Source organism: Sphaerodactylus townsendi, linkage group LG02 (genome assembly GCF_021028975.2).
Source record: "Sphaerodactylus townsendi isolate TG3544 linkage group LG02, MPM_Stown_v2.3, whole genome shotgun sequence".
Classification (NCBI taxonomy): Eukaryota; Metazoa; Chordata; class Lepidosauria; order Squamata; family Sphaerodactylidae; genus Sphaerodactylus; species Sphaerodactylus townsendi.
The window spans coordinates 103,443,707-103,466,732 of record NC_059426.1 but is presented as its reverse complement, the minus strand read 5'-3'; the positions used below and the strand labels follow the sequence as shown (position 1 = coordinate 103,466,732).

General features: G+C 39.4%; 1 protein-coding gene across 4 annotated transcripts in view; it reads left to right on the top strand.

Annotated features, from left to right (window-relative positions):
- The first annotated feature begins 7,209 nt into the window (after positions 1–7,209).
- Positions 7,210–23,026, top strand: part of DHCR7 (7-dehydrocholesterol reductase) — a 29,342-nt gene continuing 13,525 nt past the window's right edge. Inside the window, exons 1-3 of one of the 4 annotated variants that reach the window (XM_048485093.1) lie at positions 7,219–7,334; positions 20,259–20,485; positions 22,166–22,269. In XM_048485093.1, the coding sequence (XP_048341050.1) occupies positions 22,172–22,269 (98 nt within the window). In that variant the 5' untranslated portion in view covers positions 7,219–7,334; positions 20,259–20,485; positions 22,166–22,171. Of the gene's footprint in view, positions 7,335–20,258; positions 21,440–22,165; positions 22,270–23,026 lie in introns of all 4 variants that reach the window. The other 3 variants (XM_048485091.1, XM_048485092.1, XM_048485094.1) reach the window with 3 other exon arrangements.

The window sequence follows — 23,026 nt, the reverse complement described above, 5'->3', positions numbered from 1 at the left end:
CTGTTGTAGGATTTTCCTTCTAGCAAAAGAACAAAATGATGGATCTCAAATAATGAAGCCAATATTTAGAAAGCCCTCAAGACTTCTAAAATATGATGCTCACTGCCTGCTTCTCCCTTCTCATATTTAATTCCTAACTTTTCCTCTTGCCCTGATCTCTTCCACCTCCAACCTTCTTTGATTTATTGAAGTACTTGAAAATTTTAGTGCAGTACAGAACTGATGCCGTGTACCCAGATTTAGAGGGACAATTGGATTGAGATCTGCTATATATCTTCCAACTGTGTATCTCTTTTATTTTTAAACATGCAGTTAAGAAGCATATTGTCTTGAAATACACAAGTTTGAGTTTGAGAAATGCAAAACTAAGCATCTCTAATGATATCTTCTAGACTGAGCACTGAGTCCCATTGGGTAGATAGAAAGATTAACCTAAATGATCTGTAAAGAAGTCTTTGGAATCCCATAAAATTGGGTCCCTAATTCATGAATTTTTTGTAGTTGACAAAAACGTTCTTTCTCATTATGCATATATCTTATCATACTATAGAATTAGAATTAATAATCCTTACAAGGAATTGTAGGGAGCATCTCATTTTCCCTTGTATCCCCTCTCCCACTATTACCTGTTTTCCTTTCCTGAAAGTTCTCATTGCCTCTTCTCTCTTGCTGCTTCCATCTCCTTCCCTTCCACAAGTAAGCCACCCTTTATCCCACTGTCTTCAGATTACACTTCTTCTCTGATACTGGCTGCTTTTCCTTTGGAGAGGTCTAGCTGAGTTGTATGGTGGTCACACTGCCACTATGCCCACTTCCTTCTCTCCTTCCCATCCACCAGCCAGCCCACACATCTCTCCACCCTCCCTATGTTCAGCTTGCCCTCCTTCCTAACCCATGACAGCTTCTACTTAGGAAAAGTCTGGCTTGGCTGGTAGCCCCCATCTCCTTAGCAAAGAATGGGGGATGGGGCACCCCCTTTGAGGGTCCATAACTTTGGACCCCCTAAACCAAACTGCACCAAACTTGGGGGGTGCCATCAAGACACTTTCCAGATGATACCCTGAAATTTTGGTGGTGATACATCCAAAAATGCGCCCCCTGCAGGAACATCCCAGAAATTTGCCCAAGAATCTTTGTTCTGCATTGAGTTTTCTGATTCACTGTCAAAGGGGGTTGCAGGCTGGGAGGGGCAAATTTCTGAAGGCACGGTCTCAGAACTTTCAGGGTCTCATCAGGAGACTGCCCTGATGATACCCCCAAGTTTGGTGCAGTTTGGTTTGGGGGGGCCAAAGTTATGGACCCTCAAAACTGTAGCCCAATCTCCTATTAGCTCCCATTGGAAACAATGGGGGATGGGGCACCCCCTTTGGGAGTCCATAACTTTGGACTCCTTGAACCAAACCTTACCAAAATTGGGGGGTAGCATAAGGACAGTCTCCTGATGATACGCTGAAATTTTGGTGCAGATATGTCTAAAAATGCACCCTCTGCAGGCACCAATGTCCTGGTGCAAAAAAAAATTTGGTCGTGGTGGGCTGGCCACCTATGGGGGGGGGGGGCATCCAACTCAGGTTTTTCCCAGGGCTACAGTTTGCCTCGTTACACCCCTGCCAACCAGTTCTCATTACCTCCTAACTCTATAAAATTTTGTACAGTCATAATTTCTCCTCCTCTTATCAGATTTGCAACAGTCTGAATCCCTTGACTTTTCAATATTTTTATCGCTTTTTTCTCCATCTTTTCCGGCCACACTTGCCAATGGTGCCGCATCCAGAGTACCGGGCATCCGTTTACCTCTCCATTTTTCCCATATATCTAATAACACCTTTCTTGGCCCTATTGCGGTTTGGTTCTCTCTCTTCAACTCATTATTAAATATTCCATAGGCTCCAATCCCTTCATTTATTTCATTTTCAAATTTAACCCATCCTTCACTATTTTCTTCATTTATGTTCATCAGATTTTTAATCTGTCTCTCTCCCTTTCGCTCAATTTTTTCTGATACTTCCTTCAGGCTTGGAGAGACATTCCCCTACACACACAGGGTCTGTCTTACCTCCCCTTAGCACGTTTATTAGTCATATCATCTATGGTATTGTTCAGAAATAGATCTATTTATTGCATGAAGAGATCTATTTGGGATAAATTATAACTATCTGTTAAACAGTTTTTCCTTAAACTTTTGTTTAAAAATGGCTTCTTTGATTATTTTTTTAATTTCATGTTTAGCTGTCCTTGTTTCAGCAGAGTATCAGCTGTGATTCTAACCCAAATTTCTGGTGGGGAAGTATTTCTCTCAGTTTGTAGTTCTCATTAAGAGATATTCTACTCTTTAGAGAGAAATCCTTAGAAGGTTTTCTCAGTCCTGTTCAGTGTCAATGTTACATTCCACCGTTTTGTATTGTTGTCTGGCTATGCTGATTGCTGAGAATTAGGGATTTAACTAAACAATGTTCATATCCCTTGATATCGTGGAATTTCTCTCGGTCTTGGGAGTTCCATGTTTCAGAAGGGAAAATAGTTGTTTTTAATTTCAAGTAGTTTCTGACGAGTTATCTAAATGTTGGAATGCTTTTTGGGATCTGATACAGGTTACCAGATCAGCTATTTCTTTACCAAATATCAAGCCAACAGAAGAGAGTTTTAAGTAGCTTTATTTGCAAAGAAAGGGGAGCCATCCCCATATGGGCAGACTCACCCGGAACAGGACTTCTACTGCACATTAATTCCCATCTCCCGAATTCGCCACACCCTCTCTGTTCTCACATTGGCTAAGGGTAGTTAGAGTCACAGCTTTCCGGTTTGCCTAATTACATGTCCCTCCTTAATATGTGCTCCCTCCATATTCTCCCTGTATGTTCATTATAATGCAGTTTGTCATCAGAGCACAAGTTAATATATATTAGCCCATTAAGCATACTCAATATGTACAAGCCTCACTCTTTAATTTAGTCATCCAGCAGTCTTATCTCGTCCTGACATAAGTATCTTCCCTTATGACTCATCTTTTCATTCCTAGTAGAAAACACATTTCTCATTTATCACAAGCTGACTGCTATAGTTCTTATTTGCTTCCAGTTATGCTCCATATGAATATTTGTAAATAAAATAATTTCAAAGACATTGTATATCCATTTTTTTCATATTCCAAACAAACTACAGATGCAATACAGTGCTCACTTACTTTTGAGTACATCCCATTGAAAACCTTAAACATGAATAGAATTGGATGGACAGCCTTGCAGCCCTATCCCTGATTTTTTATAGTTTGGGAAAGTAAGGAGTAAATTACAGATTAATCATGCAGACTGTTTAAAATGTGTATGCTATACTCACATAAAGAGAAACAGGAACATCTGTGTGTTTAACAGAGTGTAGCAAGGTTTATACATTCTTCCTTGGATGCAAATGCAACTGGGAACATTGCATAGAAGATTCTAAGCTCACTGCTGATGTTTGTCTGAGTACACAGGGATAAGGAAAATAGAGTTTCTCTGTATGTACATACTTACATGCATTAAAAGTTTGCACAGGGCTAGTAAAACCAGCTATGCATCTTCCCATAATTGGCAACACTCTTAGCAGCTGATGCCAACTATTACTGAATTTGGCAATCTGTTGTGGAGACAATTTGTGTAGCAAAATATTATCTGCTCCCATCAAATGCATTCTTGTATTTACCACAGGAGGTATTGTTACCGCCTGCTCAGTTATCCCAGTCAAGAATCATAAAGCAAAAATATTTTGAAAAGAAATATTTTTATTTTGAGCATCAGTAACTTCATTCAGCAGTGGGGGGAAGGCACACCACACAGGCAGAAGCCTAACATCTTTATAGGGCTTGAAAAACAAAATCATCCTACTTTGAGGCAGTCATTATGACATCACAAATGCATTAAGAAACATTTTCATCAAGGTTTTCTTTCAGACATGCTGATTTTGCTTCCCCCTCCCTTCTGCTGACTCAGTACATTGTTAGTTATCTTTAAATGTTTCGATATGAACAATGGGGAACAGAGGAGAGCAAACATGTGCACATCTCATTATCTATTAACCATATGTAAATTCAACAGAAGAGAAATCGTATTGTCATGAAATAAATTTAGTTTGCTAGTTTACTTAGTAAGCTTTTAAAGTTCAGAAAACTCTTAAAAATCCTCTGTCTTCTGTTATAATTACTACATTGCAGTTCTTGTGAACAAGCATAAGATGGAAACAAAGTTATTTGGGGTTCTGTGCACCTTTCATATACTGTTCTTATCTTCTAGGTGTTCTGCCAAATTCTGTAGCTTCTGTAGCTTTCTACAGAGACCTTTGTCTGTGAAAACAGGGGGAGTTGTCAGGCATGAAAAAAGATTTTTCTTTTGATAAATACCAGTAAAAAGATAATAATTCTTACTCTATGGCAATACATATATAATAATGAATATTAATCACATAATATAGTTTTCCTGGGTTACAGTAGTGTGAGGCCAGAACCCATGTCTGGCCTGTGCAGCTGTTTTGAGAAAAGATAGGTTAGAAACAAACTCTCAAAAAAGCATCAGACATCTGACATCAGAAACAGACAGAACGTTTTTACTAAACAGAATATAGAAGGTGACAGAAGGTGACCCCTCTGGGTGCTCTCAAAAGATATGAAAGAACTTAGTCTTTATAGACACAAAGAATACATACGTCACAGTTCATCCACATACCCACGTACATAATCCATACCCCTTTCACGTGCTAGAAGCATGAACTTTAAAATCCCATTGGATGATTCTGTCTCCTTGTCATATTAAGACAGCCTCTATTCTACGTGTCATATTCCTTCTGTTATACAAACGCTGCATGCTGTTTGCTCACGTCCCTCTGCCCATATGCAAACGGCTGCAAAAAACCCTAACTTCTGCCTTTTCTTGTTTCCAAGAATAACCTGTTTTCCTACTTTTCTAAGTTTGCTCCTGAAGAGAGATACCTCCCTATGGTATGCAGGTTTTTACATACATTCTTTAAGATCATAAAACGTCCCTTTTCCCAGTTTGAAATTATTTTACTTCAACAGATTATACAAACATTGATTCTAACAATTATACCATTCGATTCTAATACAGTAGAATTATAGTAAAATACAAGTACATATGAATCTCTCATTATCATTTCTGTGTTCATTTAACATACGTATAGAAACACTTTTCTATTTAACTAATCACATTCATTTCTATTCCAACCTCTGATCTCTTTATTTCCCTTAGGTATCCTATATAGCTAGTGCTGAAAACAAAGTTATAAAGTATATGTCTTCTGTCACATTGGCCCTTTAGTGATAAGATCTTAAAGATATTTATCTTTGCTTGCCTGCATGACAAGCTTCTAACATGCAGTTTGACCATCTGCTAACATGCAGTCCTGCTGGTCTCTATACAAAAACCCCATTTTGATTCTTAGAAATCTTTGGTTCATACAAAATCCATATTCCTTAGTATCAAATACAATTTTTAGACATTTGGCCCAGTTCCCACAGTCGGTTAGATCAAAAGGAAAAGTTGGGTATTGTTGTTGTCAAACACAGGGTCTGTTGCGCTTTTTAAAGCCAATAGTCACACTTGAGGGGAAGAACTATTGTAATCCTTTAACTTCTGTGCTTGGAGAATAGCTTCTCTAATCAAGCATGCAGGCTCAAAGTTAACAACAGTTTTTATACCTTTTACACAACAATTACAGCATAAACTAATTAATTCCAAAAGATGTACATTTCAAGACAATATAGTTTTCAAATTCCAGGAAGCCCAGGAGAAGTACCTGAGATTCTCTCTTTGAACTCCCTGTTTAACATGGTTGCACCAGGCCTCTTATCCGTGGTTGCTTAACAGCCAGACTGGGCTTTCCTGTGAAAACAGATTACCTCACTAAAGACAAAATAGTATTGAGACAGACCTATTTATTTTTAAGTCAAGAACAATATTTAATTTTAAAAGCTCCTTTTAAAACACAATTAACATAATAGGTGCAAAAATAATCTTTGGCCATTTAACTCTATCATTTTCTTATCCCTGTTTTATATTCTACTGTTTTTGTGGCCGGGCTTGTTAACTTCCATCTCTATAATAGGACCATTCCCAATGGTTTCACTTAAAAAAGGTCTGTGTGTAATTTCCTGTTTTTCCCCTATATGTCCATTCTCTAAAAAGAGGTTCCAGAGAAACCATGTCCTGTAGTCCTTGAGATGGTCACACAGTTGTAGAAAAATTCCTCCAGTCATCTTTAAGTAGTTACTCACCCTACTGTGAGTTCACATATTCCGCAACAGAGATGCATCATCAGCAAAAGATTTCATGGGTGACTCTGGACCCAAGTATAACATGTCAGAATATCCAAAGATGTCATGCTCATTCTGGTGGTTTGGATGTTTTTTATGACCGAAGCACAATAAAGACCTATACTGCACCTGTTGAATTTCTGTTTGGCACACACCAAAGATGTGTGGATAAAAGGTCACAAATCCTTTTCAAATTGTAACTGTTTGTTCCCATAGGTTCTGAAAGTTATACTAGTTCTTTGAGAGCAAATGTGGTGTAGTGGTTAAGTGTGGCTGATCTGGAGAACCAGGTTTGATTCCCCACTCCAACACATGAAGCCTGCTGGGGTGACCTTGGTCTAGTCACAGTCACTTTAGAACTCTTTCAGCCCCACCTACTTCACAAGGTTCTTAATTTGAGGCAAAGACTAGAAAGTGATTGTAAGCTGCTTTGAGACTCCTTAAAGATAGAGAAAAGTGGGGTGTAAAAACCAACTCTTCTTACTACTTAACAAAAATACAGAGTTCAGGAAACTGAGAAGGATGCAAAAAAGGTTTATTTTATGCACAGTCCGTTAGAACTGCAAACTACTTTTCATCCCTGAACCATGACTTTTAAAACGATGTAGCAAAATTCTAATATACTTTTAAAAAATTTAAATAACTGGATTGCTGGAATACATAAAAAAAAACACGGCAAAGCCACTCTTCTCAACCTGAATCTGACGGCACTAAACGAACCCACACAGTTCACGTGTTCTTCAATCTTCATCAATATCTCCCCAATAGTTAACGGATGCCGGTTGCTATGGTGACTGAAATCGGCTCAGTTTATGAGTTCAGGCAGCTGCACCAATCCCCCAGTGTAGCAGGCAATGATGCTGAAACACTTGGCAGGCGATTGGACGGTGATTATAGTGTGTCGGTCAGGGGGTGGAGCAAAGATGAAACAAAAAGAAGAGAGCTGGAGGTGTTTGGATGAGTTTTCCCTGACTTTGTTTGAGATTCGGAAGAGGCATAGTGGACTGAACGCAGCTCAAACTTAATAGGGCAGGTAAGGGGGAAGGGTGGTTAGCTTCGTTTGGGGGAATATTATATTCATAGTTTTATGCATTCGTCTTGTCTGAAACAACTAGCAGTGAATTGTTGGAGCATAATAAATAAGCGAGTAGCCTTTTGGTAGTTCTCTCACGGTAGCAAGGTGCAAATGGGCTAGCAGCTGGTGGACAACAAGTTTTAAAACTCCTTATAGAAAGCGGCCAATGAAAACATTGCATGTGTTGTAATCGGGTACTCCATTTTCCCCTCCCATTTGGGATTGGGAAAAGGGTTTTATAACACGGAGATCGCTTAGATAAACTTGGAAAGCCAATCTCCTAAGTAATTTCAATTTGATTTATTTGGGTTGTTTTTTTCGTTTAGCAAAGTAGTTGATCGGAAAAAAATAGCTGAATAGTTTTTCTTTTTAAAACACCGTCCGTGTATTTGCTATGGTAGAAAAGTTAACAGTTTGCTCGATGTAGTAAAATCGAACCAAATCCGAAGGGCTGCTGGCTATGGAAATTTTAGCCTGCTGTGGAACTGCTGACGTTAAATGAGAATGTGCTTAAAATATCTACACAGAAGACAGGCTTCACCTGCTTTCTTTTTCTAGGGAGGAAGATTAAAGCGAAAACAGCATTTAAAGTAGGGTTGTCAACTTCCAGGTGTGGGTTGGAGATCTTCTGGGTTTACAGGTGATCTCCATACTATAGAGGTCAGTTGTCTTGGATAAATGGTTGCTTTGGAAAGTGGGCTCTATGCAGAGGTGGGATCCAGCAGGTTCTCACAGGTTCCCAAGAGTAGGTTACTAATTATTTGTGTGTGCCGAGAGGGGGTTACTAATTGGTGATTTTGCCCCGTGATTTTTGCCTTAGTTACGCCCCTCCTCTCAGCAGTAGCGCGCAGAACTTGAAGCAGCCTAGCAGGAGGTGCACCAGTGTGCGTGGCAGCCTGCGCCTGCGTGCATTCGTTTCCCGCCCAAGGACCGGCGCAGGGGCTGCGTCCTTGCCACAGCCCTGTCCAGGAATGCCACGCCACGCCCCCGTCGTGCCACGCCATGCCCCATTGGTGCTATGCCACAGTTTGAATCCCACCACCATGGGAACCTGTTACTGAAATGTTTGGATCCCACCACTGGCTCTATGGCTTCCCATTCCCGCTGAGGTCCTTCTCCTCCCCAAACTCTATCCTCCCCAGCCTCCACCTCCAAATCTCTCAAACCAGAGTTGGTTCCCTTTAGCATTGAACAATATGACTAATGCTTCCTGTTTGTCCCAATAGACTTAGCATATAATAAAACACCCCAGTAGACTTAATATAGAATAAAAAGCTCTTCACCCAAGCAGCCTGATGTTTTACCCTTAAAGGTTCCTGAGTTTAGTGGCGCTTGCTGTCAAGCATTGCAGCACCAACCAGCCACAACCGGAGACTTTATAAGAGGTATTTTGAAACTTTTGAAATAAGAGGTATTTTGAAACTTTCCCTTTTGAAAAAAAAAAAGATTGTAAGTGGCTTGTTTGATTGATGTTACTTTTCCTGTTGGGTGACTATCTTAAGAGATTTAATTTTTTTTACTGAACAAAAACTGGCATTGGGTCTGCCTGCCCATTTATTGCCTTGGTGTGAGAGGAGGCCCCCTAGAGACAAGTGCATTTTAAAATTTATTTATTTGTCACACTTATACCCTGCCCACTCTCCTGAAGCCCCTCCCCTGCTTGCAATGCCTTACCATCCAGCTCCTACATAGTCAAAGCCTTTTGCTGGTGGTTTGCAAGAGGAGAGCTCCAAAAGGCTTTAAAAGATCTTCTGTCAGTGGCTTGGGATGAGTGGCTGAAATGTAAAGTATTGGGCAGGCTCTGGCAAAACCCCTGCGTGGAGAGGGTTAAATCCCTCTGTCTCTGCTTGGATGGGAAAAAGCATTTGCTGTTCTTGAAATCAGAGCTTTGAAGTTAGACGGCTAGATTTAACTCCTACATTGCTGTTATTAATGATTGAATAAAGTAGTATGCAAAGTAGCAAAGGTGAATCAAACATTTGCCAGATAACTTGCTACTAGAAATGAGTCAGGTTTCCAGTCTGTTATGTTACAACCAGGGTAGAAGATGGTTCAGTTTGTATTTACCTTGTAATTCTGTGTGGAAGAATGGCTTCACTCAATTTACCTGTACTTAATATATGCTATTGTGTCTGTTTTTCCTCTGAAAAGAAGTTTGTTCACCAGTGAATGAAAAGGGTTGTCTTTAAAACATGTTGCCCAGCCTCTGTTATTTGCTACTCTGTTTATACAATGAAATAACACGTCAGTTTATACAGCTGGAATTTTTCTTCTTGCTCTTTGCACTCAGGGCTGGTCTGCAGTCCTTTTTGAATAGTTGTAACCACCCAAAGAAATACGTATTTATATTTATCTAAAGTTCCTAATAAAGTTACATTAGATTGCTGCTTTTTCTGCCAGAGTTCCTGGGCTTCTAGCAACTGTAGTAGCCATGCTTCAGAAGGTGAAGATTTGTTCTTCACAGTTTATCTGTTCACCTTATTTCTAGTCCAGCTTTCCCTCTGAGACTCAAGATAGATTACAGTATTTAATGAAGTAATAGGACCAGTATAAAACATCTTAAATGTCATGATCATAACTCAACATTAGTAAATGCAAAAAATAGAGTTAGAAAATAATGTAGTTAGAAAACAACATAGTAAAAACAGCAAATGCATATAGTAAGCAGAACCATAAACTACAGTCCATATCCCTTTGTAAAAAAAAATCCTCTTGAACAATTCCAGTTTACATATTGTGCAGAACAGAACTGCAGAAGCCTTCACAACTCCTAATGCAGGCTATTCCACGCAGTTGAAACCACAACAATGTATATCTATGATGGAAGGTGCTTTATCAGTTGAATTTCTGACTGTTGTTCACAGGAATTTTTTCCAATGGGGTGGGGGGAGACCGTAGTCGTAACACACTGCAGAGATGCATACAGAATTTGGGGACTCACTCCAGGATCTAAAGATGGGCCTTTATTTCAGAAAAGATGAAGCTTGTATTGTTGAAGACTTTAATGGTCAGAATCAACTAGTGTTGTGGCAATGACAGCTCTGAGCTTTCAGGCACAAACAAACTGTCTTACTGGCTCTCCAGCAATCCTGTCTTTTCTCAGAACATGCTTCCAGTACCCAGAGCAAGCCCCCCATCCAGCCTGCCATCCCCATTGGAAAAACACTGCTGCACGCTCAGCTCTGACCTGGCCAAACACTGAAAGGTAGCTAGAGCATCAGTCAAACAGTTGTAAGTGGCTCACAATCCACTCCCCCTGGCTGATAAAAGAGAGACTGCAAACAGTTGCCTTTTCACAGAAGGCAACTTGTCATGTCCTCTCACTCCTCTGCACCTGCATCCTGCTCTTGCACCACCACCACCCGTTGCTCTGCTTGTCTCTTTGACTGTTTGACTCTAAACCAGCCCTGGACTTCTCTTCTGCACTTTGCTGTTCTGTTTGCCTGTGAGCCTTGACCTGGGACTATGCCTTGACTACTGTTCCTGCCTTCCGTTTTGGAGCTGTACTTGCTTCCCCATGCCTGGACTGTTCCTGACTTATGCAGAGGCCTCATGCCTCTCCTGTTTGACAGAAGGAGAAACAATTGCAATTTGCAATAGCATGTTGGAGTTCATTTGCAGTTGGTTTAGAACAGGATTGTCATACTTGCGGCCCTCCAGATGTTCATGAACTACAATTCCCTTCAGTCCCTCCCAACATGAGCATTGGCTATACTAGCAAGGGCTGATGGGCATTGTAGTTCATGAACATTTGGAGGGCTGCAAGTTTGACACCTATGGTTTAGAATGTCTCTGGGTTTTTCTTAAGATAAAATATATGTAATACTTCCACATATGTAATACTCCTATAATCAAGTCTCACTTTATTTTGCTACTTTAGCAACAGGCATTATTCAGAATGCAGCTGGCATATAAATTTTACTATTTGACATACATACATACATAAATATAAATGTTCAGTTTCCACAGAGCTGCAGATGTTCCCTGTGCTTGAGAGAGGCGGATTCCGCATGGGCCAAAAAAAGTGGTGTGAAAACAGTGTAAACCTTTTTACACAATTTTAAATCATTTTACCCAGTTTTCACAACGCTGTTTTTGACCAATGCTTAATCCACCTTAGTGCTTGCTAATGTTTGCTAATAGGCAGAAATAGAAGTTGAAAATCAGGCCAATTTGATAGTAAACAGACAATTATATAATTTGGACAGAAATGATCTTGCAGAGTCACAATATTTTTTCTATTCAATTCAATATATGATTATCACCATATTTGAATATCAAGGTAGTCTTCATAACATTCAACTCTTCAATAGTGTATTATCATACCCATTATAGCTACTTGATTTTGGACAAAATTAAGTCATGTGTAAACACAGTGCTAAACTCTTATGTCCACAAATGTACACAAGAAGTATCATTATGGCCTTTTTGGACAGGTCATTTGTCACCACCTGCATATTTCTTCCTCCGTTTGTTTCCAGAAACATTTTCCCTTCATTTTTTCTCTGTTTTTTTCCTGTGCACTACAATTTTTTGATCAGTTTCCAAGCCAGCTTTCCTTTAGCATGCAATCATGTTGGAACGGTATTTATCCTCCCCCGCAAACCCCAGACCCCTGTCTACGCCCCATGTATTTGTTCAATCTCCCTTTCAGCCATTTTCACCTCTTCTGTTTTCAAAAGGAATTAATTTTTTCCTCTTTGTATTATCCAACTAATGATGTAATGTTGAGGCAGAAATACAAATAAGAATTGATTGGATCAGCTAGTCAGTTTGACATATAACTTGTGATTTTAACATCCAGGCAGTGATATATCGATATGGAAAGAAAAGAATAAATAAACATTATTTTGCACCAATCATGTTTATTTACAAAGTATTGAGAGAGTGATTAGGGATATAAAACTAGGTTTCACAATTTGCTACAGTGAGACATGCTGAAAATTACATTTCTGCCTGTGACGGGCCTCAGCTACTGGCTTCATATTTATAATCCACTTTTCCTGTGGAAAACAGGACTCAAAGCAGCTTCCAGTCCACAAAAATACAATCTAAAATAAGAGTGTAAGCACTCAAATACATCAAAATGTATGTTGCTCACTGTGACAAACCTTTTTATTTCCTACTGAGGGGATGTACGCGCTCTCCTAAGATTTTTGGGATTTAGGTTCATTTTGAACTATAAATCTTCCCCTCAGTTTCTAGCTGTTCCACAAGTAGCAGGTATATAGGCTTGGGTTCACTGCTGTCCGGTAAGTTTTATAGTGCATTAGGAGATTATGGAGATCATTGAGGCTAGATTAATATATAAACAACTAACGTTTTATTTATTTACAAGGTGGTTTTAAGGATCTAGCAGTACAAGTCTCTAGTTAAATAAAGTAGAAACCTGGCTGAGGTTGAAAAATTTAAAGTGGTTATGACTTCAGAGAGTAGACAGACTTTTCTACAATGCTTTCAGGCACAAACAAACTTTTATTGACCAACTACCAGGTTAGATTTTCTCTCACACATAGGATTCCACCACACCAGCCTGCTCTTTCCTGAGAGACAGACTAAACCAGTGGTGGCAAACCTTTGGCACTCCAGAAGTTATGGACTACAATTCCCATCAGCCCCTGCCAGCATGGCCAATTGGAGTGCCAAAGGTTCGCCACCACAGGACTAAACTGTACAAGGTCTGCATATCCCTAGAGTTAGGCCTAACAATGGAGCCCTTTCTTCTCTCCCAGAGATAGAACTAAATAACTCTGCCAGACTACCAGGCAGATCTATCTTTCACTCTGTCTGTTCTTTTCCCTGATAAACAATAAGCAAGTGGGGGTTAGTGCAACATAAATGAAAACAGAGAAAGTGCACTGAACACAGCTAGCAGCAATAGCTGTGTAAGTTAGGAATATACTTAAAGTATTCAGAGCAAGACCCAATTTTGTTGCCGGGGGGGGGGGGGGGGTTATATATTCTATTTACAAACACATGTACAAAAGCTCCAAAGCACTGTATGATAATCATACTTTTTCAGGCAAGGAACTTGGTACACTAAAAAACTCTTAAGAGTACATCAATGCACATTCCTCATTAAGGATTGTTTTCTATTTACAGCAAAGAACACCCACTAAACTTAGCCAATGCCCAGATGTGATCCGACTTCAAACAAGACTTCAAGGACAAGTGGTATCTGTAAAAAATAAAATAAATTCTCATATTCAGCAAAGAAATTGCCAAATTAAACACTTAACATCTCTTTGTTGTCCTTATGCTGTTGAATCTACGGAAGTCTCTTTCTCTGACCATGGTTACACTAGGAAATTGTCTGGTTTCTCTAACTGCAACACAAAAAATGTGTCTACTACATAACTTGTGAATGTAATTTATAGTATATTGGGTTTATGACATGTAAGTTGAAAGTGAGGGTACTAGAGCTCTTATCCCACATTCACAATCAGATAATAGAAGCACCATTAGTGAACCATTTCATCCTTAAACAGCATCACCCTGAATCTCTGGGCTTTAGTGTTCTGGCAACGGTGGAAGACAATCCTTCTCACAACAACATTCAGCAAAGCCTGCAGAAACTGGAAATATTATTTATTTTCAACCTTTGAACTCTTCAGCCATCCGGCCTCAACCAGTTTTTGGACCATTCAGTGTATGTATGAACTAATTATCCACACTTGTGGAGAATGCCCTTGTGTCTTTCTCATACCTGCAAGGATTACAAAATACTAAACTGACTGAGAAGGACAGTGGTGTTGTGAGTTTCTCTGACTGACTGGTCACACCAGCACAGGTATTTGAGTTGACTCCATCTCATTTGTGAGACAACTCTCTTACTAGTGCAGACAAATATTTTGGACAACAATGAGACATGAGTTGCTTTCTGTTAAGTGTTTAATTTGGCAATTTGTATGCTGGATATGATCATCCATTTGTTTTATTTTTTACAGAAACCATTTGCCCTTGCAGTCTTGTACGAAATTGGATCATATCTGAACACTGGCTAGGTTTAGTAAGTGCTCTTATCTGTGAAGAGAAAACTATCCTTGATGAGGAATTTTCATTGATGTGTCCTTAGTTTTTCAGTGTACTGAGTTCCTTGGTTGGTGCATTTTGGAGATTTAGTACATATGTGTCATGACCCGCCCTGTGTTAGCTGAGGCTTTCTTGGGCTTTTGGTCTTGGAGTCTGGGAAAGAGAGTTACCAATTCAAACATTTTATCTATTTTTGGAATGTGTATGTCTCAGTGACCTCCCTCTGCCATCTTTCCATTTGTCCTGCCTCCCCTCTCCTATATGCCACCTCCTCCTGCCTGGGAATTGTGTTTATGTGTCGTGCCTGGATAGTGTCCAGGGGGAGGGGGCGAGGGTCTGACGTATTTCTTCTGGGAACATATAATTTGTTGCTTATAAGGGTCTGACCAGTTTAGACAATAGTTATCAGCTATTCCTATGCTTGCCATCAATAAAAAGAGAATTCTACTTTTATAGTACTGATTCCTGTCTTTGAGCAAGTCTGTGGTTGTGACAATACATTTGGAAATAGATTGTATGACACCAAAGAATCTTTTCCCTAGCGAGATGTGAGCTGTCACTTATGTCTTCCTGGAGCACAACTCCATTTCTCCTTCTCATTTCCCTCCAACATCTCACCTCCTTTCTCAAAGGTGACTAGATGCTAGAGCAGCACTCCTATGGGCTCATCTGAGCAGTTGATTTTCCCTTCAGGGGCAGAATGGCTCCTTGTCTGTCACACTCCTATTACTACAGAATTCAAGATAGGAGAAACATACACCAGCAAAAAACACCTACAGAGAGCCAAAATACCTCCCCCACCCCCAGCTGTGAAACACAAAAGAAGGATGGGGAGACAAAAGTAGAAAAGATGACAATCTGTCGACCAAGATTAAACCGCCTCTACAACTTTAGGTCATCAGCATGAGTAAGTAGAGCACTAAAATGAGCTGGCCACCATCCAGCCATAAACTGCAGATATTTGGCAGTTTTGCCAGAAACAAGATTAAAATTTGTTAGCTGGCTGTCCATCTCACAGATTAACTGGAACTCTGTTTCGTTCACTCATTGCTCTGTCATCTCTGCTCATTACCGATATTTATTTCCCAGTCTTTTTTTTTTTTTTGCTTTTCTGTGAAGGTGACTCAAAACCAGTTTGGCTAGATAGTGAAACAGAATAAGTGTGCTGGTACAACTTGAAATACTGCTCTGTATGTTTCTGGGATATTGTAGAACTTTGGTTTAGTTGTCATCCTTTCCTTCAGGTTGTGCTCATGTAAGTTCCAATGGCATCCTGCCCTATGAAAGACACAAGTGAGAGCATTTTTCTAGAAATATTCAGGTTTTGCGTGCAGAACTACGTTTAACCACAGAAACCTCCAGGCAGAAGAGCTTAAAGCTGCTGGGCAAGGAAATTTCTTTGAGATTTTGGAAAGCAGCTGCCTTGTCACACTACAGAGCATATGGGTTAGATCAGGGATTCCTAACGTAGCATTTGCTGTCGTATTTCCTAGTGCTTGATTTCTGCCCCCATTTCCTTATGTGCTCCTCATTCTTTTTCAGGTTCACTTTTATACTTGTCTTCACTCTATTTACACTCATTCCTTTCTATTCTTTCTTTGCTACCTTTCACTTTATTTCTTTATCCTTTACACCTGTCGCTTTTTTAGTCTCTCAGCTCTTTATCCCTTCTCTAGCAAGATTCAAGATGTGCTAAAGGAAATTAGAGGTGGCAGTTGTGGGGTGAGGCAGGAGGAAGATGAATTTTCAGCCACATTCTGCAAAGTTCAGATACTAGCCTTAGTTTAATGGGAAATTGATCCCTGGGGTGGCATCTCTTTGGTTTGTCTTCCTTAGGAGTTCTTGTTTGCTTGATGTTAATTAATCCTCACTATAAAAAGTGAAAGTAAACATGGAAAAGGAAAGAGGATTGATACACCCTTAGTCGCAGCCAGGTAAATCCCCCTTGCATCTAAGACGTCTAGAATATGTATACATATAAAACACACATCCTAAACAAAGTTATTACTGGTCCCAGATGGTCAGCTGATGTTTCTTCGTTGAGCCCTAATGACTGGGAGATTGTTCTCTGTATCTAGAAACTTCTCAATTTTTGAAGAGAAATTTATTAGACCATGGAAAAACCCATCCATCTAAGGAGGAGGCAGAGACAGATGCAAGGACAATTGGCAGTTGTACAAACATGGACACTAAATCAGAGTGTGACAGAGTTATGAGCTGACTAAATCAGCTTCAGATGCATATCTCTTTGGGGATCTTGTATAGGATAATAATTTTTCTCTCATATTAGTGCTCTTTTGCCTCCATTTATGCTCCTCTGGTATATTTGTAAACAAAGCAAACCTTGCTGTAAGTTTCTGGTGGACTCTCAAAGGACTCGTTGTTTAGGCCTACACCTGAAACAATTTATTACAGTTTTTATACCCACGCCAGCTGTCTTTTGTGGCTCACAGTGGCTTACAATTCCAAGGTTAAGAATATAAATACAATAAAATTATATCTCCTACTCCCCCAGCTAAGCTTGTTAGCCTGAATCTGGAATATTTTGCCAGGACAGTGGGGAGCAGATAGTTGTATCTACAAGTGCAGCTCACTTCAGATGGCTTCTTGGGGAAGTTATCTAAGTCTGAGTGCAGTTCTACCTGATCATCAAACTTCCACAAAAATGGCCTATTTATTTTGATCAAAGTGCTGTGATGTGAAAGCCATAAATTGGGAAACATGTTGAAAAATGCTGCTGTTAGGGCTGGTTCTGTAGCCAAGCTACCCCAGTGATAGCTGGGTCAGTAAATAAAAAGGATACTTGCAGGTATCTGCTCACTCCTGGCTGTTGTTGGAGCATAGAGCTGCCATCTTTCAGAGTTTCCCTAGAATTACAACTAATCTCTAGACTACAGAGATCACTTGCCCTGGAGAAAATAGCAACTTTGATTGGTAAATTTTGTCATCACATCTCTGCTGAGCTTTGCATCCTTTTTGAACTCAGCCCTTCCCAGGCTTTGCCTCTAAATCACCAGGAATTTTCCAGCCCAGTTTTGGCAACCCTGTCAGCACAGGAAGCAAAAGACATCACTTCCTGTGCCACCACCATCTGATGAGCTCAGACCAAAGCACTGCTGAATAGGAATGCATGCATTTTGCTTCGGAATTGGGGCAATTAAATAACTTAAACCATCTCTGGCTGCTACTCCTAGAATTCTTGACTGACTGTTCTTGGTAAATGGCTAGAACCTACTGTTGTATATGTGTCAAGATCTGTCAAACTCCGCAGTCACCAGACTCCTGAGTTCAGAAGTTGAATTATTGTCAGGATACCATGAATAGAATCAATCAGGCTTTGCTGAAACTGAATTCCACTACAGCATTTTTTGGTTAATAATCTTTTTCCCATACCTCTCTTATCCCACTCTTGGAATCCCGGCAAGGTGAAATCACTAACAACGTTCCCAGGCAGAGCAGAGTCTCCAAAAGTCACCACAGATATTAAACAAGTGTTGGCCAAAGGATGAGAAAGTTATCACATGCCTAAAGCAAAAAACAAAAAAACCACCAAGCAAAATGTTTCCACGTTGCCATTTGCTCCTGGCCCCTTCCAGAATTTTATGAAAAGAACTAGGAAGGAGCAGAAGTATTATCAGGTCTTGACAATTTATTGTGTTCTACACAATGCAGAATGAGATGGTATAATTATATATTGTAGATTATACAGTTTTGATTACCTCTACTCCCTGTAAAATGAAGCTGTCTAAATGGTGTAAATGAACATACTGGTAAGAGAGATTAGGCATAGTCCATTCATACATGCATAAAAATTTGCTTCTGCACCTGCAACTTGCAGAGTCATCCAGGTTTAGAAGTTGTATACTAGAGCTCCATTACAAAAGAGAATATCATGTTTGCATTGCTTATTTGAGCCATGAACTTGAGTCAGTTACCTGAAAAAATTAAGAGAGAATCAGTAATACACAATGCTGTCCTCAGTTCCTGTCTTCACTGATAGCAGAACTGCAAACCTAAGGGAAGTTTGTAAAAGAAATAAAAATCAGAGGACTATAATCTCAAGACAAAGATGAACACCTTCTACAATGCCTTATTGTAGCCAGAGATGCAAGCCTTGTCTACTGGTGCATACCCTATGGTCTCAGTGAGCTTGACCAGATCCAGGACCAGCCAAGAATATCAAAGCATCATACTATTTGTGTATTGAAGCTGTATTTATTTTGTAACATGCTTTGAGTCTCCATTGGGGAGAAAAGCTGTTTAGAAATACTTAAATACATTATGCATAGGGGGTAAAACATATAATTTAATGTCTGTCTCAAGAAGTCAGAAGTTTAAAAAGCATGTTGCCACCAGTTGGTCAGTCATCCAGGTTGCCTATGGGAGTACATATACAAGGCTTTTTCATGTGGACTTCTTGCCCCTAGTATGATATCTCATATCTGTATGCACGGGCCTGTGCTTGGGGTGATGCATAGGAAAATATGAGAGAGAGGATTCTTTAAACTGATGTTTATCAAATTAAATAATTCCTGGGTGAAGCAATCATATTAAACTGGTGGTCCAACCATGGCTATTCCAAGCAGACCCTATCCATTAATTTATCTGTGGTTCTCATGTAATTCAACCAAACACTAGCTACATAGATCTGTCCTGAATTATCTTCTTTAGTCGAAGAGCTGTGTGAGGGATGGGATTCAGGTCAGTAAATGATAGTACTGTTGTAGCTTGATAAGGAATTCTGAAATTAAAAAAAACATTTAAGGTATTACAGTTTTCAAGGTGGTAAATATTAATAACAAACTCAGCAACTTTACAACTGCAAGTGTAACTAAATCATAAGTGCAACAACTTTATTACCCTAGATATAACTGAATCATACATACTTCCCTCGGCCAAATGAAGAGGTGGTTATTTGCTTGCTACTTGAAAAACCATCACTGCAGAAAAATAATGTTGCCAATTATTGCCTGGTCTCTAATTTACCCTTTCTGAGCAAAGTGACTGAAAGAGCAGTAGCAAACCAACCCCAGGTCTTCTTGGTGACCTCCAGCTGAGTGTGGACATAGGCCAAGACTCTACATTGCTCTTATCGGATTTATCTGCAGGCTTTGATACAGTAGAGCCTGTCATCATGTTCAGAGGTAGAAATAAGTGTCGGTGATGTACGTTGAACTGATTCAAATCCTTCTTTACGGATCAGACTTAAATGGTTATTATTTTTTACAAGGGAAAGTAGTACAAGAAACCAGATGACTTAATCTGATCTGACCAGAAAACTGTGGAGTTTAGCAGGGGGAAAGGGGGGGGGAAGAATGAATGAATTGCAAAATCTGAGTTCTGTGTCTTTGTTTAATTTGCTTTCCTTTTGTGATTACAAAATGAGAAGAGAGCGCAAAAACCAATGTAATACATAACAACAATGCAAAAAAATATTTACCCATAGGAAAAAATAATGCGGTAATTTAAACTTCACCCTTACCTTCCAAAGGATCCTTGGAATGGTTAGTAACAATTTAAAAACAAGAACAAAACATGATACAAGTTTAAAAAATTATAACTATAAGAAGCCAGCCTGAAAGAGCGCTCAGTAAAATGGTAAACAGCATTGAAAATAGCCAGAAAGTAAACAAAATTTGCAATAACCAAAGAATAACCAACAATTGATCTAAACAACCAGCAATCACATTACTGAAAGAGGGGAAGTTATAGCTTGCTTTCAGCAAATTGTAAAATACTGGTAAGCAACAGATCAGACAAGACATTTTGAAAGGGTATTCAGAGCTGCAACGCTGCTGTTGAAAAATGCTTTTGTCTTGTGACAACTTACTGTATCTCTGCTATTCATAGGAAGAACCATCTAGCAATATAAGTAAGTTAGGCACACTGCAAGATCAACACGGAATTACATTAACAGAACAGGACAAATTGAAGAAAAGGTGGGAACAATACACTGAAGACCTGTACAAAAGACATGAAAGCTGACAGATTCCTTCTAAGAAGAATATTTTGAAGAACCTACAGTGATGTGAAAGCTGCACTGAGAGTAATTGAGAAAAACAAACCACTAGAAACAGGTGCGATATCCATACAGCAATTCCAAGCCACAGAAATCGTCTATCAAATGTTTGACAAGAATCTGCTAACCAATATGGAAAACAAAACAATGGCACACAGACCGAAACAGGTCAATCTACATTCCAATTTCAAAAAAGGCAACATTAAAGACTGCAGTAACTATCAAAATATCTTCATTAATTTCTCACACAAGTAAAGTGATGCTCAAAATTTTAAAACAGAGGCTGTTGCCATATATGGAACGAGAAATGCCAGGTGTTTAAGCTGGATTCTGAAAAGAAGGAAGCTCTAGAAATCATAGCAAATTAACAGTGGTTACTGGAACATACAAGAGAATTTCAGCTTATGTTTCATAGATTATAAAAGCTTTTGACTGTATGGATCATGAAAAACTGTGGTTGGGTTTAAAAAGGTTTAAATAAGTGTGCCACAGCATCTGATAGTTTCAATGCACAATCTGTAATCCAGAGAAGAGGCTCTGTTAAGAAACAATATGGAGAAACAGAGTGGTTTCCAAAGGTGTCAGACAAGGATGTATCTCCCTGTTTCTTCAGTCTGTATGCAGAATATAGCAAAAGGAAAGCTGGATGAGATTTCAATGGAAGTGAAATGAAAATTTGGAGGATGAACACAGATGTATGCAGATGCCATCACAGACTTGAAACGACTGTTGTTAGTTGCAGGATTACAGTTGTACATCAAGAGGACAAAAGTAATGACCACTGGAGAATTTCACAACTTTAAAGCTGACAATGAAGAAATTGAATTTGTTAAAAGATTTTCTATTTCTTGGGCCCATCATAAACTGAAAGAAAGACTTCAACCAAGAAATCAGAAGGCAGCTGAGACTGGGTCAAATAGCCGGGAAGGAGTTAGAACAGTGATTCCCAAAGTGGGCGCCACCGCCCCCTGGTGGGTGCTTCAGCGATCCAGGGGGGCGGTGATGGCCACAGGTAGAAACATTAATACATATATCTTTCTGTTTAATTGCTATTAAAAAATTTTAAAAAATTAATTTCCGGGGGTGCTAAGTAATATTTTTTCTGGAAAGGGGGCGGTAGGCCAAATAAGTTTGGGAACCACTGAGTTAGACTATATCCTTAAGTGTAAGGATTATTTGTTGTGTTAAATGTTAATGGAAATCATAATCCAAGTCGGGGGTTGGGGGCAATTCTTGTTTTTTCTGTACATCATAGAAGAAATCCTACCAGTTATTCTTTTCTAATGTTAGCTTGTAAACTACATTCAAAGTACATTTTCACCGCAGTAGCATTTGTGGATAACAATATGAGGACAAAGTTTAGCAAAAAAATCCGAAGCTGAAGGAAACACTAAAACAGGTGTAGGGAACCTGCGGCTCTCCAGATGTTCAGGAACTACAATTCCCATCAGCCTCTGTCAGCATGGCCAATTGGCCATGCTAGTAGGGGCTGATGGGAATTGTAGTTCCTGAACATCTGGAGAGCCGCAGGTTCCCTACCCCTGCACTAACAGGATGTTTTCCCTCATAGTTATTCATATATTTAATTTCACCTCCCCATGACTAGCAGGTTGTGCAAAAATCAAACTTTGCATAATCTATACAAGTCTTAAAATTTTAATTTTCTTGCTTCAGAATCCCTCCCCCCCCCCATTTAATAATAATCGTTTAAATGTTCTATTCTCTTTTCTGCCAATAGGTTGCAATGGCAACTCATAAGGAACCAAAATGTCCCGATGGACCAAAAAGTAAACATTCAGTGAATGGAGCTGGAGCTTCTCAAGCACAATGGGGAAGAGCTTGGTAAGAGATTCTAGCTACTGTTAATGTCTTTGTGTGATAACTTCAGCTACTTTACAAAACTATCTACTCAAAGTAGAGAAATAAGGGGTCAGAGTACCAGGGTGCCCTAAATCTTTAATTTCCAATTTAAAAGGTAACATAAGCCCATTCGTTTCACCTGGAGCAAATTAAGGCCTTTCAGTGTATGTAAGATCAGTGGAGCAGAGAAGGGAAACAAATGTTTTTTGTGTCCATTGGGGTATTATTTTATATGCATCAAAGTTATCAGAGTGGTAACAAAATGAACAGATAATACTGAGAGCTTCTTTTAGAAGTCTGTGGAACACCCTCTCTAACTGGTAGACTTTAGTACAAGTCCAGATGCAAGATCACCTTACATTACATCCTGAATACTTATGGAGGTTTATGTCTTTGCTTAACACACAGTGAAAATTTTACAAATTTGAATTTAGTGACTACATTACACTCGATTTTAGCCAAAAGGCCAAGAAGTGTCTGTTAACTTAGCAGAAAGAAAATGTGTGTGGAAAAGGCTGCAAAGAGGACTCTGCACCTGCAATGTGTTTGTTGCTTTTGTATTTTAAACTCCCTGCTTAGATTAGCAAGAATGAATCAAGGTATCAATAATAATTCTTGATACTGTAATAATATTTGGTGAAATTGCATTAGAGGAAAGAAATATCGGATGATGATATCTGTCTGGGGACGGGCATGACAGCCCCGACCCTACCCTTGGCCCCAGACTTACCCTGCATGG